General features: G+C 47.3%; 1 protein-coding gene across 1 annotated transcript in view; it reads right to left on the reverse strand.

Moving 5' to 3' along the window:
• LOC144946579 (neurotrypsin-like) overlaps positions 1–15,379 on the reverse strand; it is a 50,053-nt gene extending 34,674 nt beyond the window's left edge. The window contains exons 1-3 of the mRNA XM_078875594.1: positions 15,373–15,379; positions 12,576–12,833; positions 7,713–7,851 (exon numbers count right to left, since the gene is read on the reverse strand). Of these exons, the coding sequence (XP_078731720.1) occupies positions 7,713–7,851; positions 12,576–12,833; positions 15,373–15,379 (404 nt within the window). The remainder of the gene's footprint in view (positions 1–7,712; positions 7,852–12,575; positions 12,834–15,372) is intronic.
• Positions 15,380–15,710: the final 331 nt, after the last annotated feature.

Below are 15,710 nucleotides of genomic sequence, written 5' to 3' on the forward strand. Positions count from 1 at the left end.
TAGTGAGTGTCTCTGTTAGTGAGTGTCTCTGTTAGTGAGTGTCTATGTTAGTGAGTGTCTCTGTTAGTGAGTGTCTATGTTAGTGAGTGTCTATGTTAGTGAGTGTCTATGTTAGTGGGTGTCTATGTTAGTGAGTGTCTATGTTAGTGAGTGTCTATGTTAGTGAGTGTCTCTGTTAGTGGGTGTCTCTGTTAGTGGGTGTCTCTGTTAGTGAGTGTCTATGTTAGTGGGTGTCTCTGTTAGTGGGTGTCTCTGTTAGTGAGTGTCTATGTTAGTGGGTGTCTCTGTTAGTGGGTGTCTATGTTAGTGAGTGTCTCTGTTAGTGGGTGTCTATGTTAGTGAGTGTCTATGTTAGTGGTGTCTCTGTTAGTGGGTGTCTATGTTAGTGAGTGTCTATGTTAGTGAGTGTCTCTGTTAGTGGGTGTCTCTGTTAGTGAGTGTCTATGTTAGTGGGTGTCTCTGTTAGTGGGTGTCTATGTTAGTGAGTGTCTCTGTTAGTGAGTGTCTCTGTTAGTGAGTGTCTATGTTAGTGGGTGTCTCTGTTAGTGAGTGTCTCTGTTAGTGAGTGTCTATGTTAGTGAGTGTCTCTGTTAGTGAGTGTCTCTGTTAGTGGGTGTCTCTGTTAGTGGGTGTCTCTGTTAGTGAGTGTCTATGTTAGTGAGTGTCTCTGTTAGTGAGTGTCTCTGTTAGTGAGTGTCTCTGTTAGTGAGTGTCTCTGTTAGTGAGTGTCTATGTTAGTGAGTGTCTCTGTTAGTGAGTGTCTCTGTTAGTGAGTGTCTCTGTTAGTGGGTGTCTCTGTTAGTGAGTGTCTATGTTAGTGAGTGTCTATGTTAGTGAGTGTCTATGTTAGTGAGTGTCTATGTTAGTGAGTGTCTATGTTAGTGAGTGTCTCTGTTAGTGAGTGTCTCTGTTAGTGAGTGTCTCTGTTAGTGAGTGTCTATGTTAGTGAGTGTCTATGTTAGTGAGTGTCTATGTTAGTGGAGTGTCTATGTTAGTGAGTGTCTCTGTTAGTGAGTGTCTATGTTAGTGAGTGTCTCTGTTAGTGAGTGTCTCTGTTAGTGAGTGTCTATGTTAGTGAGTGTCTATGTTAGTGAGTGTCTATGTTAGTGAGTGTCTCTGTTAGTGAGTGTCTCTGTTAGTGGGTGTCTATGTTAGTGAGTGTCTCTGTTAGTGAGTGTCTATGTTAGTGAGTGTCTCTGTTAGTGGTGTCTATGTTAGTGAGTGTCTATGTTAGTGAGTGTCTCTGTTAGTGAGTGTCTCTGTTAGTGAGTGTCTCTGTTAGTGGGTGTCTATGTTAGTGAGTGTCTATGTTAGTGAGTGTCTATGTTAGTGAGTGTCTATGTTAGTGGGTGTCTCTGTTAGTGAGTGTCTATGTTAGTGAGTGTCTATGTTAGTGAGTGTCTCTGTTAGTGAGTGTCTCTGTTAGTGAGTGTCTATGTTAGTGAGTGTCTATGTTAGTGAGTGTCTCTGTTAGTGAGGTGTCTCTGTTAGTGAGTGTCTCTGTTAGTGGGTGTCTATGTTAGTGAGTGTCTCTGTTAGTGAGTGTCTCTGTTAGTGAGTGTCTCTGTTAGTGAGTGTCTCTGTTAGTGGGTGTCTATGTTAGTGAGTGTCTCTGTTAGTGAGTGTCTCTGTTAGTGAGTGTCTCTGTTAGTGAGTGTCTCTGTTAGTGAGTGTCTCTGTTAGTGAGTGTCTATGTTAGTGGGTGTCTCTGTTAGTGAGTGTCTCTGTTAGTGAGTGTCTCTGTTAGTGAGTGTCTCTGTTAGTGGGTGTCTATGTTAGTGAGTGTCTCTGTTAGTGGAGTGTCTCTGTTAGTGAGTGTCTCTGTTAGTGGGTGTCTCTGTTAGTGAGTGTCTATGTTAGTGAGTGTCTCTGTTAGTGGGTGTCTCTGTTAGTGAGTGTCTCTGTTAGTGGGTGTCTCTGTTAGTGAGTGTCTCTGTTAGTGGGTGTCTCTGTTAGTGAGTGTCTCTGTTAGTGAGTGTCTCTGTTAGTGGGTGTCTCTGTTAGTGAGTGTCTCTGTTAGTGGGTGTCTCTGTTAGTGAGTGTCTCTGTTAGTGGGTGTCTCTGTTAGTGAGTGTCTCTGTTAGTGAGTGTCTCTGTTAGTGAGTGTCTCTGTTAGTGAGTGTCTATGTTAGTGGGTGTCTCTGTTAGTGAGTGTCTCTGTTAGTGGGTGTCTCTGTTAGTGAGTGTCTCTGTTAGTGGGTGTCTCTGTTAGTGGGTGTCTATGTTAGTGAGTGTCTCTGTTAGTGGGTGTCTCTGTTAGTGAGTGTCTCTGTTAGTGGGTGTCTCTGTTAGTGAGTGTCTCTGTTAGTGAGTGTCTCTGTTAGTGAGTGTCTCTGTTAGTGGGTGTCTCTGTTAGTGAGTGTCTATGTTAGTGGGTGTCTATGTTAGTGAGTGTCTCTGTTAGTGGGTGTCTATGTTAGTGAGTGTCTCTGTTAGTGAGTGTCTCTGTTAGTGGGTGTCTATGTTAGTGAGTGTCTATGTTAGTGGGTGTCTCTGTTAGTGAGTGTCTCTGTTAGTGGGTGTCTATGTTAGTGAGTGTCTCTGTTAGTGGGTGTCTCTGTTAGTGGGTGTCTATGTTAGTGAGTGTCTCTGTTAGTGGGTGTCTCTGTTAGTGAGTGTCTCTGTTAGTGAGTGTCTCTGTTAGTGAGTGTCTCTGTTAGTGAGTGTCTCTGTTAGTGAGTGTCTCTGTTAGTGAGTGTCTCTGTTAGTGGTGTCTATGTTAGTGAGTGTCTATGTTAGTGAGTGTCTCTGTTAGTGAGTGTCTATGTTAGTGAGTGTCTCTGTTAGTGAGTGTCTCTGTTAGTGGGTGTCTCTGTTAGTGGGTGTCTATGTTAGTGAGTGTCTATGTTAGTGAGTGTCTATGTTAGTGGGTGTCTATGTTAGTGGGTGTCTCTGTTAGTGGGTGTCTCTGTTAGTGGGTGTCTCTGTTAGTGGGTGTCTCTGTTAGTGGGTGTCTATGTTAGTGGGTGTCTCTGTTAGTGGGTGTCTCTGTTAGTGAGTGTCTCTGTTAGTGGGTGTCTATGTTAGTGAGTGTCTCTGTTAGTGAGTGTCTCTGTTAGTGAGTGTCTATGTTAGTGAGTGTCTATGTTAGTGGGTGTCTATGTTAGTGAGTGTCTATGTTAGTGAGTGTCTCTGTTAGTGAGTGTCTATGTTAGTGGGTGTCTATGTTAGTGAGTGTCTATGTTAGTGAGTGTCTCTGTTAGTGAGTGTCTATGTTAGTGGGTGTCTATGTTAGTGGGTGTCTATGTTAGTGAGTGTCTCTGTTAGTGAGTGTCTATGTTAGTGAGTGTCTATGTTAGTGGGTGTCTATGTTAGTGAGTGTCTCTGTTAGTGAGTGTCTATGTTAGTGGGTGTCTATGTTAGTGGGTGTCTATGTTGGTGTCTCTGTTAGTGAGTGTCTATGTTAGTGAGTGTCTATGTTAGTGAGTGTCTCTGTTAGTGAGTGTCTATGTTAGTGGGTGTCTATGTTAGTGGGTGTCTATGTTAGTGAGTGTCTCTGTTAGTGAGTGTCTATGTTAGTGAGTGTCTATGTTAGTGGGTGTCTATGTTAGTGAGTGTCTCTGTTAGTGGGTGTCTATGTTAGTGGGTGTCTCTGTTAGTGGGTGTCTATGTTAGTGAGTGTCTCTGTTAGTGAGTGTCTCTGTTAGTGAGTGTCTCTGTTAGTGAGTGTCTATGTTAGTGGGTGTCTATGTTAGTGGGTGTCTATGTTAGTGAGTGTCTATGTTAGTGGGTGTCTATGTTAGTGAGTGTCTCTGTTAGTGAGTGTCTCTGTTAGTGGGTGTCTATGTTAGTGAGTGTCTATGTTAGTGAGTGTCTATGTTAGTGGGTGTCTATGTTAGTGAGTGTCTATGTTAGTGGGTGTCTATGTTAGTGAGTGTCTATGTTAGTGGGTGTCTATGTTAGTGAGTGTCTATGTTAGTGGGTGTCTATGTTAGTGAGTGTCTATGTTAGTGAGTGTCTATGTTAGTGGGTGTCTATGTTAGTGAGTGTCTATGTTAGTGGGTGTCTATGTTAGTGAGTGTCTATGTTAGTGGGTGTCTATGTTAGTGAGTGTCTATGTTAGTGGGTGTCTATGTTAGTGAGTGTCTATGTTAGTGAGTGTCTATGTTAGTGAGTGTCTATGTTAGTGGGTGTCTATGTTAGTGGGTGTCTCTGTTAGTGGGTGTCTCTGTTAGTGAGTGTCTATGTTAGTGGGTGTCTATGTTAGTGAGTGTCTATGTTAGTGAGTGTCTATGTTAGTGGGTGTCTATGTTAGTGAGTGTCTATGTTAGTGAGTGTCTATGTTAGTGAGTGTCTCTGTTAGTGAGTGTCTATGTTAGTGAGTGTCTATGTTAGTGAGTGTCTATGTTAGTGAGTGTCTCTGTTAGTGAGTGTCTATGTTAGTGGGTGTCTCTGTTAGTGAGTGTCTATGTTAGTGAGTGTCTATGTTAGTGAGTGTCTCTGTTAGTGAGTGTCTATGTTAGTGAGTGTCTATGTTAGTGAGTGTCTCTGTTAGTGAGTGTCTATGTTAGTGGGTGTCTCTGTTAGTGAGTGTCTATGTTAGTGAGTGTCTATGTTAGTGAGTGTCTCTGTTAGTGGGTGTCTCTGTTAGTGAGTGTCTATGTTAGTGAGTGTCTCTGTTAGTGAGTGTCTATGTTAGTGAGTGTCTCTGTTAGTGAGTGTCTATGTTAGTGGGTGTCTCTGTTAGTGAGTGTCTATGTTAGTGAGTGTCTATGTTAGTGAGTGTCTCTGTTAGTGGGTGTCTCTGTTAGTGAGTGTCTATGTTAGTGAGTGTCTCTGTTAGTGAGTGTCTATGTTAGTGGGTGTCTCTGTTAGTGAGTGTCTATGTTAGTGAGTGTCTATGTTAGTGAGTGTCTCTGTTAGTGAGTGTCTATGTTAGTGAGTGTCTATGTTAGTGAGTGTCTATGTTAGTGAGTGTCTCTGTTAGTGAGTGTCTCTGTTAGTGAGTGTCTATGTTAGTGAGTGTCTCTGTTAGTGGGTGTCTATGTTAGTGAGTGTCTATGTTAGTGAGTGTCTCTGTTAGTGAGTGTCTATGTTAGTGAGTGTCTATGTTAGTGAGTCTCTGTTAGTGAGTGTCTCTGTTAGTGAGTGTCTATGTTAGTGAGTCTCTGTTAGTGAGTGTCTATGTTAGTGAGTGTCTCTGTTAGTGAGTGTCTCTGTTAGTGAGTGTCTATGTTAGTGAGTGTCTATGTTAGTGAGTGTCTCTGTTAGTGAGTGTCTATGTTAGTGAGTGTCTATGTTAGTGAGTCTCTGTTAGTGAGTGTCTATGTTAGTGAGTGTCTCTGTTAGTGGGTGTCTCTGTTAGTGAGTGTCTCTGTTAGTGAGTGTCTATGTTAGTGAGTGTCTATGTTAGTGAGTGTCTCTGTTAGTGGGTGTCTCTGTTAGTGAGTGTCTATGTTAGTGAGTGTCTATGTTAGTGAGTCTCTGTTAGTGAGTGTCTATGTTAGTGAGTCTCTGTTAGTGAGTGTCTCTGTTAGTGAGTGTCTATGTTAGTGGGTGTCTCTGTTAGTGAGTGTCTATGTTAGTGAGTGTCTATGTTAGTGAGTGTCTCTGTTAGTGAGTGTCTCTGTTAGTGAGTGTCTATGTTAGTGAGTGTCTATGTTAGTGAGTGTCTCTGTTAGTGAGTGTCTATGTTAGTGAGTCTCTGTTAGTGAGTGTCTATGTTAGTGAGTCTCTGTTAGTGAGTGTCTATGTTAGTGGGTGTCTCTGTTAGTGGGTGTCTATGTTAGTGGGTGTCTATGTTAGTGGGTGTCTATGTTAGTGGGTGTCTATGTTAGTGAGTGTCTCTGTTAGTGGGTGTCTATGTTAGTGGGTGTCTATGTTAGTGAGTGTCTCTGTTAGTGGGTGTCTCTGTTAGTGGGTGTCTATGTTAGTGAGTGTCTATGTTAGTGGGTGTCTATGTTAGTGAGTGTCTATGTTAGTGAGTGTCTCTGTTAGTGAGTGTCTATGTTAGTGGGTGTCTATGTTAGTGGGTGTCTCTGTTAGTGAGTGTCTCTGTTAGTGGGTGTCTATGTTAGTGGGTGTCTATGTTAGTGAGTGTCTCTGTTAGTGGGTGTCTATGTTAGTGAGTGTCTCTGTTAGTGGGTGTCTCTGTTAGTGAGTGTCTATGTTAGTGGGTGTCTATGTTGGTGTCTCTGTTAGTGTGTGTCTATGTTAGTGGGTGTCTCTGTTAGTGAGTGTCTATGTTAGTGAGTGTCTATGTTAGTGAGTGTCTATGTTAGTGGGTGTCTATGTTGGTGTCTCTGTTAGTGTGTGTCTATGTTAGTGGGTGTCTCTGTTAGTGAGTGTCTATGTTAGTGAGTGTCTATGTTAGTGAGTGTCTATGTTAGTGAGTGTCTATGTTAGTGGGTGTCTATGTTGGTGTCTCTGTTAGTGAGTGTCTATGTTAGTGAGTGTCTCTGTTAGTGAGTGTCTATGTTAGTGAGTGTCTATGTTAGTGAGTGTCTCTGTTAGTGGGTGTCTCTGTTAGTGAGTGTCTATGTTAGTGGGTGTCTATGTTAGTGGGTGTCTCTGTTAGTGAGTGTCTATGTTAGTGAGTGTCTCTGTTAGTGAGTGTCTATGTTAGTGGGTGTCTATGTTGGTGTCTCTGTTAGTGTGTGTCTATGTTAGTGGGTGTCTCTGTTAGTGAGTGTCTATGTTAGTGAGTGTCTCTGTTAGTGAGTGTCTCTGTTAGTGGGTGTCTATGTTAGTGGGTGTCTCTGTTAGTGAGTGTCTATGTTAGTGAGTGTCTATGTTAGTGGGTGTCTATGTTGGTGTCTCTGTTAGTGAGTGTCTATGTTAGTGAGTGTCTCTGTTAGTGAGTGTCTCTGTTAGTGAGTGTCTATGTTAGTGAGTGTCTCTGTTAGTGAGTGTCTCTGTTAGTGGGTGTCTCTGTTAGTGAGTGTCTATGTTGGTGTCTCTGTTAGTGTGTGTCTATGTTAGTGGGTGTCTCTGTTAGTGAGTGTCTATGTTAGTGAGTGTCTATGTTAGTGAGTGTCTATGTTAGTGAGTGTCTATGTTAGTGGGTGTCTATGTTGGTGTCTCTGTTAGTGAGTGTCTATGTTAGTGAGTGTCTCTGTTAGTGAGTGTCTATGTTAGTGAGTGTCTCTGTTAGTGAGTGTCTCTGTTAGTGGGTGTCTCTGTTAGTGAGTGTCTATGTTAGTGGGTGTCTATGTTAGTGGGTGTCTCTGTTAGTGAGTGTCTATGTTAGTGAGTGTCTCTGTTAGTGAGTGTCTATGTTAGTGGGTGTCTATGTTGGTGTCTCTGTTAGTGTGTGTCTATGTTAGTGGGTGTCTCTGTTAGTGAGTGTCTCTGTTAGTGAGTGTCTATGTTAGTGGGTGTCTCTGTTAGTGAGTGTCTATGTTAGTGGGTGTCTATGTTAGTGGGTGTCTCTGTTAGTGAGTGTCTCTGTTAGTGAGTGTCTATGTTAGTGAGTGTCTCTGTTAGTGAGTGTCTCTGTTAGTGAGTGTCTATGTTAGTGAGTGTCTATGTTGGTGTCTCTGCTAGTGAGTGTCTATGTTAGTGAGTGTCTCTGTTAGTGAGTGTCTATGTTAGTGGGTGTCTATGTCAGTGAGTGTCTGTGTTGGTGTCTATGTTAGTGAGTGTCTATGTTGGTGTCTCTGCTAGTGAGTGTCTATGTCAGTGAGTGTCTGTGTTGGTGTCTATGTTAGTGAGTGTCTATGTTGGTGTCTCTGCTAGTGAGTGTCTATGTTGGTGTCTATGTTGGTGAGTACCCGAGGCCGAGCTGACGGCACACGACGGTGGCGTGCCGCGAGTCCCAGCCGCGGCCGCACACCGTGCCCCACCGCCCGGCCCAGTAGACCTCGACGTGCCCCTCCGTGCCGGTGGCCCCTCCGGCCAGCCGCACCGCTCCTGGCAACACAACGGGCGGACACAACCCCCGCCACCAACGCCATCACCACCGCCACCACCATGAAGAAAAAAATTACAAAGACAAAGATCCCCCGTATAGCCTGGACAGGCTTTTGGGGCAAGTGCTGTTAGCGAGCACTTATGATAGCCGGTACGGCACACGAGGGAGTTGGTGGCCAATACCACCCACGGCCGCCTTTGTCTCCCTAGTGGCGATATTTGACACATCGCACCGGGTGCTCATTTGAGGCTGAGTCGACCTTGGGGGAGGCCGAGGACCGGTTCAGGTAATCGTCACTGGGTGTTGCTGGCCGTGAGCGGGAATCGAACTCGGGTCGCCGGGTTCATAGCGTGGCACGCTAACCGCTACGCCACCACCCCGACAACCGTGCTGCATTTCCACCACCGCTTGATAAGCAGACCCGAGCCATGCTCAGCCACTCTAGGAATCCTCTAAGAGCCGCGCGGCTCTCTGGGCTCGGCTCCCGTCGTTCTGTCCACCCGGACGCCCCTCCAAAACCCCTCCCACCTTTACACCTCCACAACCAATGTTCATTAAAAACAAAATTAGTCAGGTTAGGCGAACCCTCGCCTCTAAATTGCCGAATCACATGCGTGCGCCACGGTGCCTGGCTATGTTACTTGTAATAAATGCGCGCACACACACACGATTACACAGCTGCACCGACACACTATGTTACTGGTAGGAACCTCCTGCTTACACCAGCCCACAGGGGATTATTGTGTCCGTCCGTCGTGCAGGGAGGGGCTGAGTGGGGAGGGTGGGGCTGGGTGGGGAGGGTGGGGAGGGGCTGGGTAGGGAGGGTGGGGAGGGGCTGGGTGGGGAGGGTGAGGCTGGGGTGGCGCTGGGTGGGGAGGGGCTGGTCACCCCGTGGTGCCCTTATAAAACTCAACGTTTAACCTACTCACGCCGGCTTGTGCCCGCCCTCACGGTCGGGCATATTTGCGGAATACACCACGCCGCCGTTGACCCTGCAGGCCATTGACCGAGCAACCCAACGTTCCTACCGGCTCCCTCCGCAGGACAATGTGTTTATGATGCAGCACAGGGACACCACGTCAAGGTAAAGATCCCCCCTCCACCCAGTGTAGCCTCCGTAGACTATGGGGTCAAGTGCTGTGTGGCCAGCACCACTCTCGGCCACAATCTGTCTCCTCGGTTGCTGATGTTCACATAAATTACCGGGAACTCATTGATGGCTGAGTCAACTTAACCGAGGACCGGTTCAGACAGTTGGCACCGATTTCAGCGATGCCTGAGAATTGGAACGCGGGTCGCCGTGTCAGTCGCGCAGCGAACTTCCCACGACGTGACCGCTCCTCGATACAACAAAGACAAAAGTCCCCCGTACAGCCTAAGCAGACTGTTGGGGCAAGTTCTGTTAGCGAGCACCTATGAAGGCCGGCACAGCATGCGAGAGTCGTACCTAGGGGATAGGCCTAGGACCTGTTCAGACAATCGTCACTGGTGTTGGTGGCCGTGAGCCGGAGTCGAACTGGGGTCACCGGGTTCATAGCGCAGCGCGCTAACCGCTACACCACCGCTCTTCGACACACACACACACGCGCACACGTGACTACAAAGACCTTCTGGCAAACCTAAGCCTTACAAATATCCCCCCTTTGTGACTGCGCTAAAGAGGCTCTGTTTTGCATTTAAAATGAAAAAGGAAAGAGAAAGACGGCCCATTGTGGATGCTACAGATACGTGGATGCGGATTTTTTTTTTTCTCTAGCCAGCACGGAGCGCGCCGGGCTATAAATGTGGACGGGGGCCGTCGCCGAGAAGAACAATTGACGTGCGTCCCCCTTCAATGGCGCCCTTCAATGGCATTCTTAGCGCATTCAAAGGCCGCCCGGCCCACACGTCGATCAGAGCACCACGGCGGTGGTGGTGGCAGCAGCGGCGGTGGTGGTGGCAGCCTGTGGCTTGGGTCCGGTTCACATCCACGCCACCGCCTCTGACCCCCACCGCGGCTCGGTGCCCGACTCCTCCAGACTCCACGATGGGGTCCTCAAGTTCCCGATCCGTCTCCTCTGCCCTGAGGCTTTGTGGGCCGTCGGGGATGCGACCGTTTCCTTCAGCGACATCTCCTTGCGGTGGCCTCTCTCCACTCCTCGCTATCTCTCGGCGTGTGTCGCTCGCTGCGACGTCTCAGCTGAAATGGCTTCCACCCCACGCAGCGGTCAATGTGTGACGCCCAATCAGTTCCTCGGAATCGTAAATCCGATGAGCTGTGAAGCTTTTTGGCACAGATGGCAGTCCCTGGTCTGCCTAGGGTTCCCTCCGTCACCTTCCTTCTCAGCCGGCCACCATTTGTCCTCGTCACAAGCCCAGAACATCGCAGTACCCTCCACTCAGCCTTCATTCTTCATCTATGTTTATCCTTTCCAGGATCTGTTCATCACCTCCTCTTTACATGGACGAATGTGCGTTGAATCCCGATTGCTCAAGGTTTTTTTTTTATAACGTAAACGACATTCCAAAATGTGTTGGAGGTTTTTTGTTGTTTACTATGGATTAGAGATTGATAATAACAGAATACATTAACATACATGTTTTGATCGTCTATTGAGTGTTTGAGTCAGCTGGCCAGGATAGGGCAGCGGCAACCTGATACCAGTTGAGATTATGATGTTCAGAATCAGCAAATTTATTTATACTTGAGAAGGAATCCGATGAGCCATGAAGCTCTTTGTCACAGCTGTCTAGTGGGGGCACGGGGAAGAACGTTACAACAACAAACACAAACACGATAGGAGTGCCAACTACCCAAACACAAAATAATAAAACTAAACCATCCAGTATAATACATCCTAGCAGGCAAAGCTCACCGAGGTATTAACTTATTTTACTGGTAGGAACCTCCTGGTTACACCAGCCCACAGGGGATTATTGTGTCCGTCTGTCCGTCGTGCATCCAAAAATGGGAGGGGTGGTGCTGGGTGGAGAGGGGTGGGTGGGGAAGGGCTGGGTAAGGAGGGGACGGTGGGGAGGGCTGGGTGGGGAGGGGCTGGGTGGGGAGGGTGGGAAGGGGCTGGGTGGGGCTGGGTGGGGAGGGGCTGGTCACCCCGTGGTGCCCTTACAAAACTCAATGTTTAACCTACTCACGCCGGCTTGTGCCCGCCCTCACAGTCAGCCATAGTTGCGGAATACACCACGCCGCTGTTGACCCTGGCCATTGACCGAGCAACCCAACGTTCCATTCAGCTCCCTCCGCAAGAATGTGTTTCAGAAGCGACCTGCCCACAAATGATAGCTCAACAAAATGGCCCATCATTTGGACATTTCTAGCACGAAAACAATCTAAATAAAACCCCAATGCACGTTTCTAAACGTGGAGGGGAAAACCGGAGGACCCGGAGAGAAAATCTCAGCGCTCTGCCCTCCCCTGAGCCGCCTGGCCACCTCATGAGCTCAACGTGTCGTGTCATGCGGTTGCGTTCACGCCATTGGCGAATCCACGTCGTGTTGTCTTGTACCCTGACAAAGTCGGCTCTACACAAGCAACCCTCCACCTCTGTAGCGGCTGGAGGGGGCTGAGACCTCCTGTTGAAGGTCCCCCCTCCCCCCTTGTATAATTTTTATTTTACCAGGTAAGGGCCAATGAAGCTCTTTTTCAGAAGCCACCTGGCCATCACAAATGATAGCTCAATGAAGGGGCTTGTCACCGTGTGGATATTTATAGCAGCCGGATAGTCTAAACGCGTGCTGGTTCCAAATGTGTAGGAAAAAACCGGAGGACCCGGAGAAAAATCCACGCAACCACAGGCAGAGAGAGAGAACATGAAAACTCCTAATTTACAGGCGACTGGGTCATTATCGAAGCCACAACCTCCTGTATACCAGGCGAGGTAGTTAATATCTCGCCACCGCGGTGCCCCATACTGCCTCCCAAACAACACCTGCTTGATATTCAACACCGGGGGAAGTCGTTACTCACATACACAGCGACAGCCAAAGTGGAACGCGTGATAAACAAAAGAGTTAATGGTACAATCACGGTACTCATTCTGCTGTGCCCTTGATATTCTAGATTGGGTGACTGCAAGGATTCATACACTTAGGTTTTTTTCGGTAAAGTCACGTAGGTAAAAATACAGTTATTTTGCTGTGCCTTTTTTACACCTGATGAAGGAAGCTTGTGTTGCCTCCGAAACGTCGTGATTTATTATTTTATTTATATTATTAGTAAAAAAAAAGGAATTTGCTATTATTTATTTATTTTCCCTACGTGACTTTACCGAAAAAAACCTAAGACTATGAACCCTTGATATTCCTTTAGTGAAGTTGCTTTCACATTAACCCCCCCCCCCTCCCCACTAATCTTCCGCTCCCCGAGCCGACGGCGCACGCGAGAAACCCCTCCACGCGTCGGCGAGGCGACCGGGAGTTGGTGGGGGCCAGTGGCGTAGCTAGGATATTTTGCGCCCGGGGACGAACTATAAAATTGCCCCACCCCCCCGTTTAATCACATACCAAAATGTAATTACATGACATGTCGGCTGTGTGTGGCGGGGTATATAAACTTTTAGGTTGCGGTGTAGATTTGTGCAGTAGTTTCAGGCTGCCGCGCCCGCCGCAACAAGTTAGAATATAACGTTGTAAGCCTCATCTTGGCGCCCCTTTGCCTTGGCGCCCGGGGACACATGTACCCCCCTGCCCCCCCCCAGCTACGCCTCTGGTGGGGGCCGCCTCTCACCGTCGTTGCACCGGCAGTAGGCCCAGCCCACGACGCCGCCGGGCTCGCGTCGGAAGCACCACGGCCGGGCGTCTCCGTCGGGGTTCCGGCAGCGGCTGTGGTCGCCGAGGCCGGCGCCCCGCGGGAACCGCCGCGAGAAGTCGGGGAAGAGGCTCCAGCTGAGACACGCGTCGCCCCACTCCGTGACGGCCACGGCGCCGCCGTAGTAGCGCCGCGCGCCGCCGTGCCGCTGCAACCACGAGTCCACGCAGCCCTCGTCTGCGCGGAGAGGGGCACCGGCCGCGGCGTGGTGGGGGGGAGTCGAGAAGATTGGGAGAGGCGAGCGTGATTACTGAGAGATCAGAAGTTGTTTTTCCGATGATGAGTTTGTTGAACAATGCCCATCGCGCAATCAGCCCGCGAAAGCGCCGCCGCTTCTCGCCAAATCTCTGGAATAACGGTCCCATGGGTGGGTTGGTGTTGTTGTTTGTCTCCACCCAGAGACCATGATTTTGAAGGCCTTTACCAATGGACTAAGAACCCCAAACCTTAATCAGTTGCCGAAATTCAGGGCGGCGATTCGATCAATCAGTTTCCTTCGCCTTGTTTTTTTTGTTTAACCGGGCGGGTAGCGATGCATCGTTTTATCAATTAATATCGATTCTCACAAAGCTCGCGGTAGATGCATCGAAGCGTGTGTGTAATCTAGACGTGTGTTTTTCTATTAATGCTAATTAGGTGCAAATCGCCTATATTACATTCAGGCTCACGGTAGCGGGGCAGACAAAACTAAGAGACAGAAAAGCAATTTGAAACAATGCTAATGAGAGGCCGTAAATGAGACAGAAACGAACTGATCCTTTGAAGTGACCGGGGTGGTGAATCATTGCGCGCGTAGGCTTCACCATTACATTCGCCTTGTTTCTCAATTATTTTCCCATCCCCGTCACAATCTTTGACCACTCCGCTCATCACCTCTACAACAACAGCAACGGCGGTGTTGCCCAAGGCTGGATTATGGACCGGGCCAGTGGGGCCGGTGCCCCGGGGCCTCGGACTGCCAGGGGGCCTCCAAGCCTCAGGCCGTGTGCGGTGCGTGGCCCAAGACTTCCTATGGAAGTTGAAGGTCAGGGACCTCAGTGCGCACAGCGCAAGCTGACCACGAGGCCCCTGGGTGCTTAGAGCGTGAGCTAGCCACTAGGGCCCCCGGACCCCACAGCCCTTACAATGTGAGGCCCCTCGGTGCTTAAAGCGTGAGTTGACCACTAGGACCCATCGGCCCCTCGGCGCACACATCGAGTGTAACACCTGGGGGCCCCCTGGTACACACAGTTCACGCTTAAAACGAGAGCCTCTCGCAGAGTGCAGTGCTGCTGTACAACTGAGCCACTGGTTGACACGCTACAAGATGCTGTGACGTGATACAATATTCACCAACAAGTCAGTTCATTCTGCATAACAGGACAGCTTGAAGGGCGTCATATTATCGCAAGCCGTTCGTTATTTGACTTACAGTCACTAGCTATCTCTTTATTTTAGCTAGCTGTCCATTTCCCCTAGCTAGTTGCCCACATGATTCAGCTTGTTAACAGAAGTTAGTTAGCGAGCTGCTATTTTTGCCAGCCAGCTGCCCTTACAACCAAATTGGCTGCACTAAACAGCCAGCTCGTGAGACCGAGGGCTCGTCGTTTGTTGAGAGCTTAGTTAGCCGTTGACAAATCAATTATTAAAAATACACCGCGGTTATGTGAAACATTTTTTAAAATTCCAAAAGCTATCGTTTTTCAATCCATACTTAAAGATTAAGGAAAACCCCATTCATTTTTTTCCATTATCGTCTGGTGTTAGACCCACGGAAGTAGATAATGCTCACGTTGACATGCAAATTGTCAACAGCTCTTACGAGGATTTTTCCCCCTCCCCATCGGGTGTGGCCTAGGTGCATAGTCTCCACCAAGTCATTTCGCTGACTTATCAGAAACTTTTGTTGGTTGTTCAGCCAATGAAAAAAAAGTTATCTTTTGAAATTCAAGCAACATAATTCTCCTTGTGTCAGGCAGGTATATGAGACTTTTCTTGGTAGGAAAAAGCCACAAACAGATGCCTGTTTTCTTGCTTGGTATGCCATCAGTAATATATTAAGAGACTTCAAAAAAAATAAACCAACAGCCTTTTTAAAGGCTTTTTTAAAAGGCTTTTTAAAGGCTATTTCAACAATCCCTCCCAAGGGCTATTTTCTAACAATCTTTTTAAAGGGTTATTTTATTTTATGTGAGTTTCTATTTTTTTCTTTTCATCTACTCAAAGCTGCCTTTAGGTACAAGTAGACTATAAAATACTAACACTTTATTGTATTTTCCAACAAAAGCATTTTAAGGGTGTTGTCAATATATATCAATTCAATTATTATTTAATAAGTATTGAGATATGCTATAAATATATTCCTATAAATAGCATACTAGTTTGAAATATGGACCACAAACGTTGGAATAGTGGTGCTTCCAAAAGGAAAGCCAAAAAAGAAAGGGGAGTAAGAGAGGCAGTTTTGCTTCAAAGTGTTCCACTCATTGCCAACTTCTTTCAAAAACCATCCTATAGTAATACTGATGACAGCAGCACTATTGTCAGCTGTGAGGAAGTAACTAGCACTAGTTCAGTTTCCAGTAATGTTGTCACTCCCCCAGAGCCATCCTTTGAAGGTGAACCCTCAACAGCTGATGGTACACAAGAACCATCATTTACACCTCAGGAGCAGTTGGTCAGTTCACAAGAATCAAATCAGCAACCAAGCCATTCCTGGTGCTATGAGGTCACTGACCCTGCATTATGGCAAAGCACTTCCAGTGACATTGTTAAGTCGGTGCTTATTGAAAGAGGAGCAGTCCCCTTCCAAAACCGTAGTGAAAAATACCCAGCTCCAGTCCGAGACAGAGCGCTTGGTGGAAAGTCTTGAAGTTTCAACAAGGAACTTCTGAACTGTATATTGCCAAATGGGCAGAAGGTTTCTAGACAGTGGCTCCTGTACTCACCCTCAACAGGTTGTGTGCACTATTTTGCATGCAAATTGTTCTCCAGCGAGCTCGGTGGCTTTAGTCAGGGGTTTAGTGACTGGAAGCACTCTGAAAAAAATTAACCCGTAAAAAGTATAACCCGTAA

This window comes from Lampetra fluviatilis, chromosome 41 (genome assembly GCF_964198595.1).
Source record: "Lampetra fluviatilis chromosome 41, kcLamFluv1.1, whole genome shotgun sequence".
Taxonomy (NCBI): domain Eukaryota; kingdom Metazoa; phylum Chordata; class Hyperoartia; order Petromyzontiformes; family Petromyzontidae; genus Lampetra; species Lampetra fluviatilis.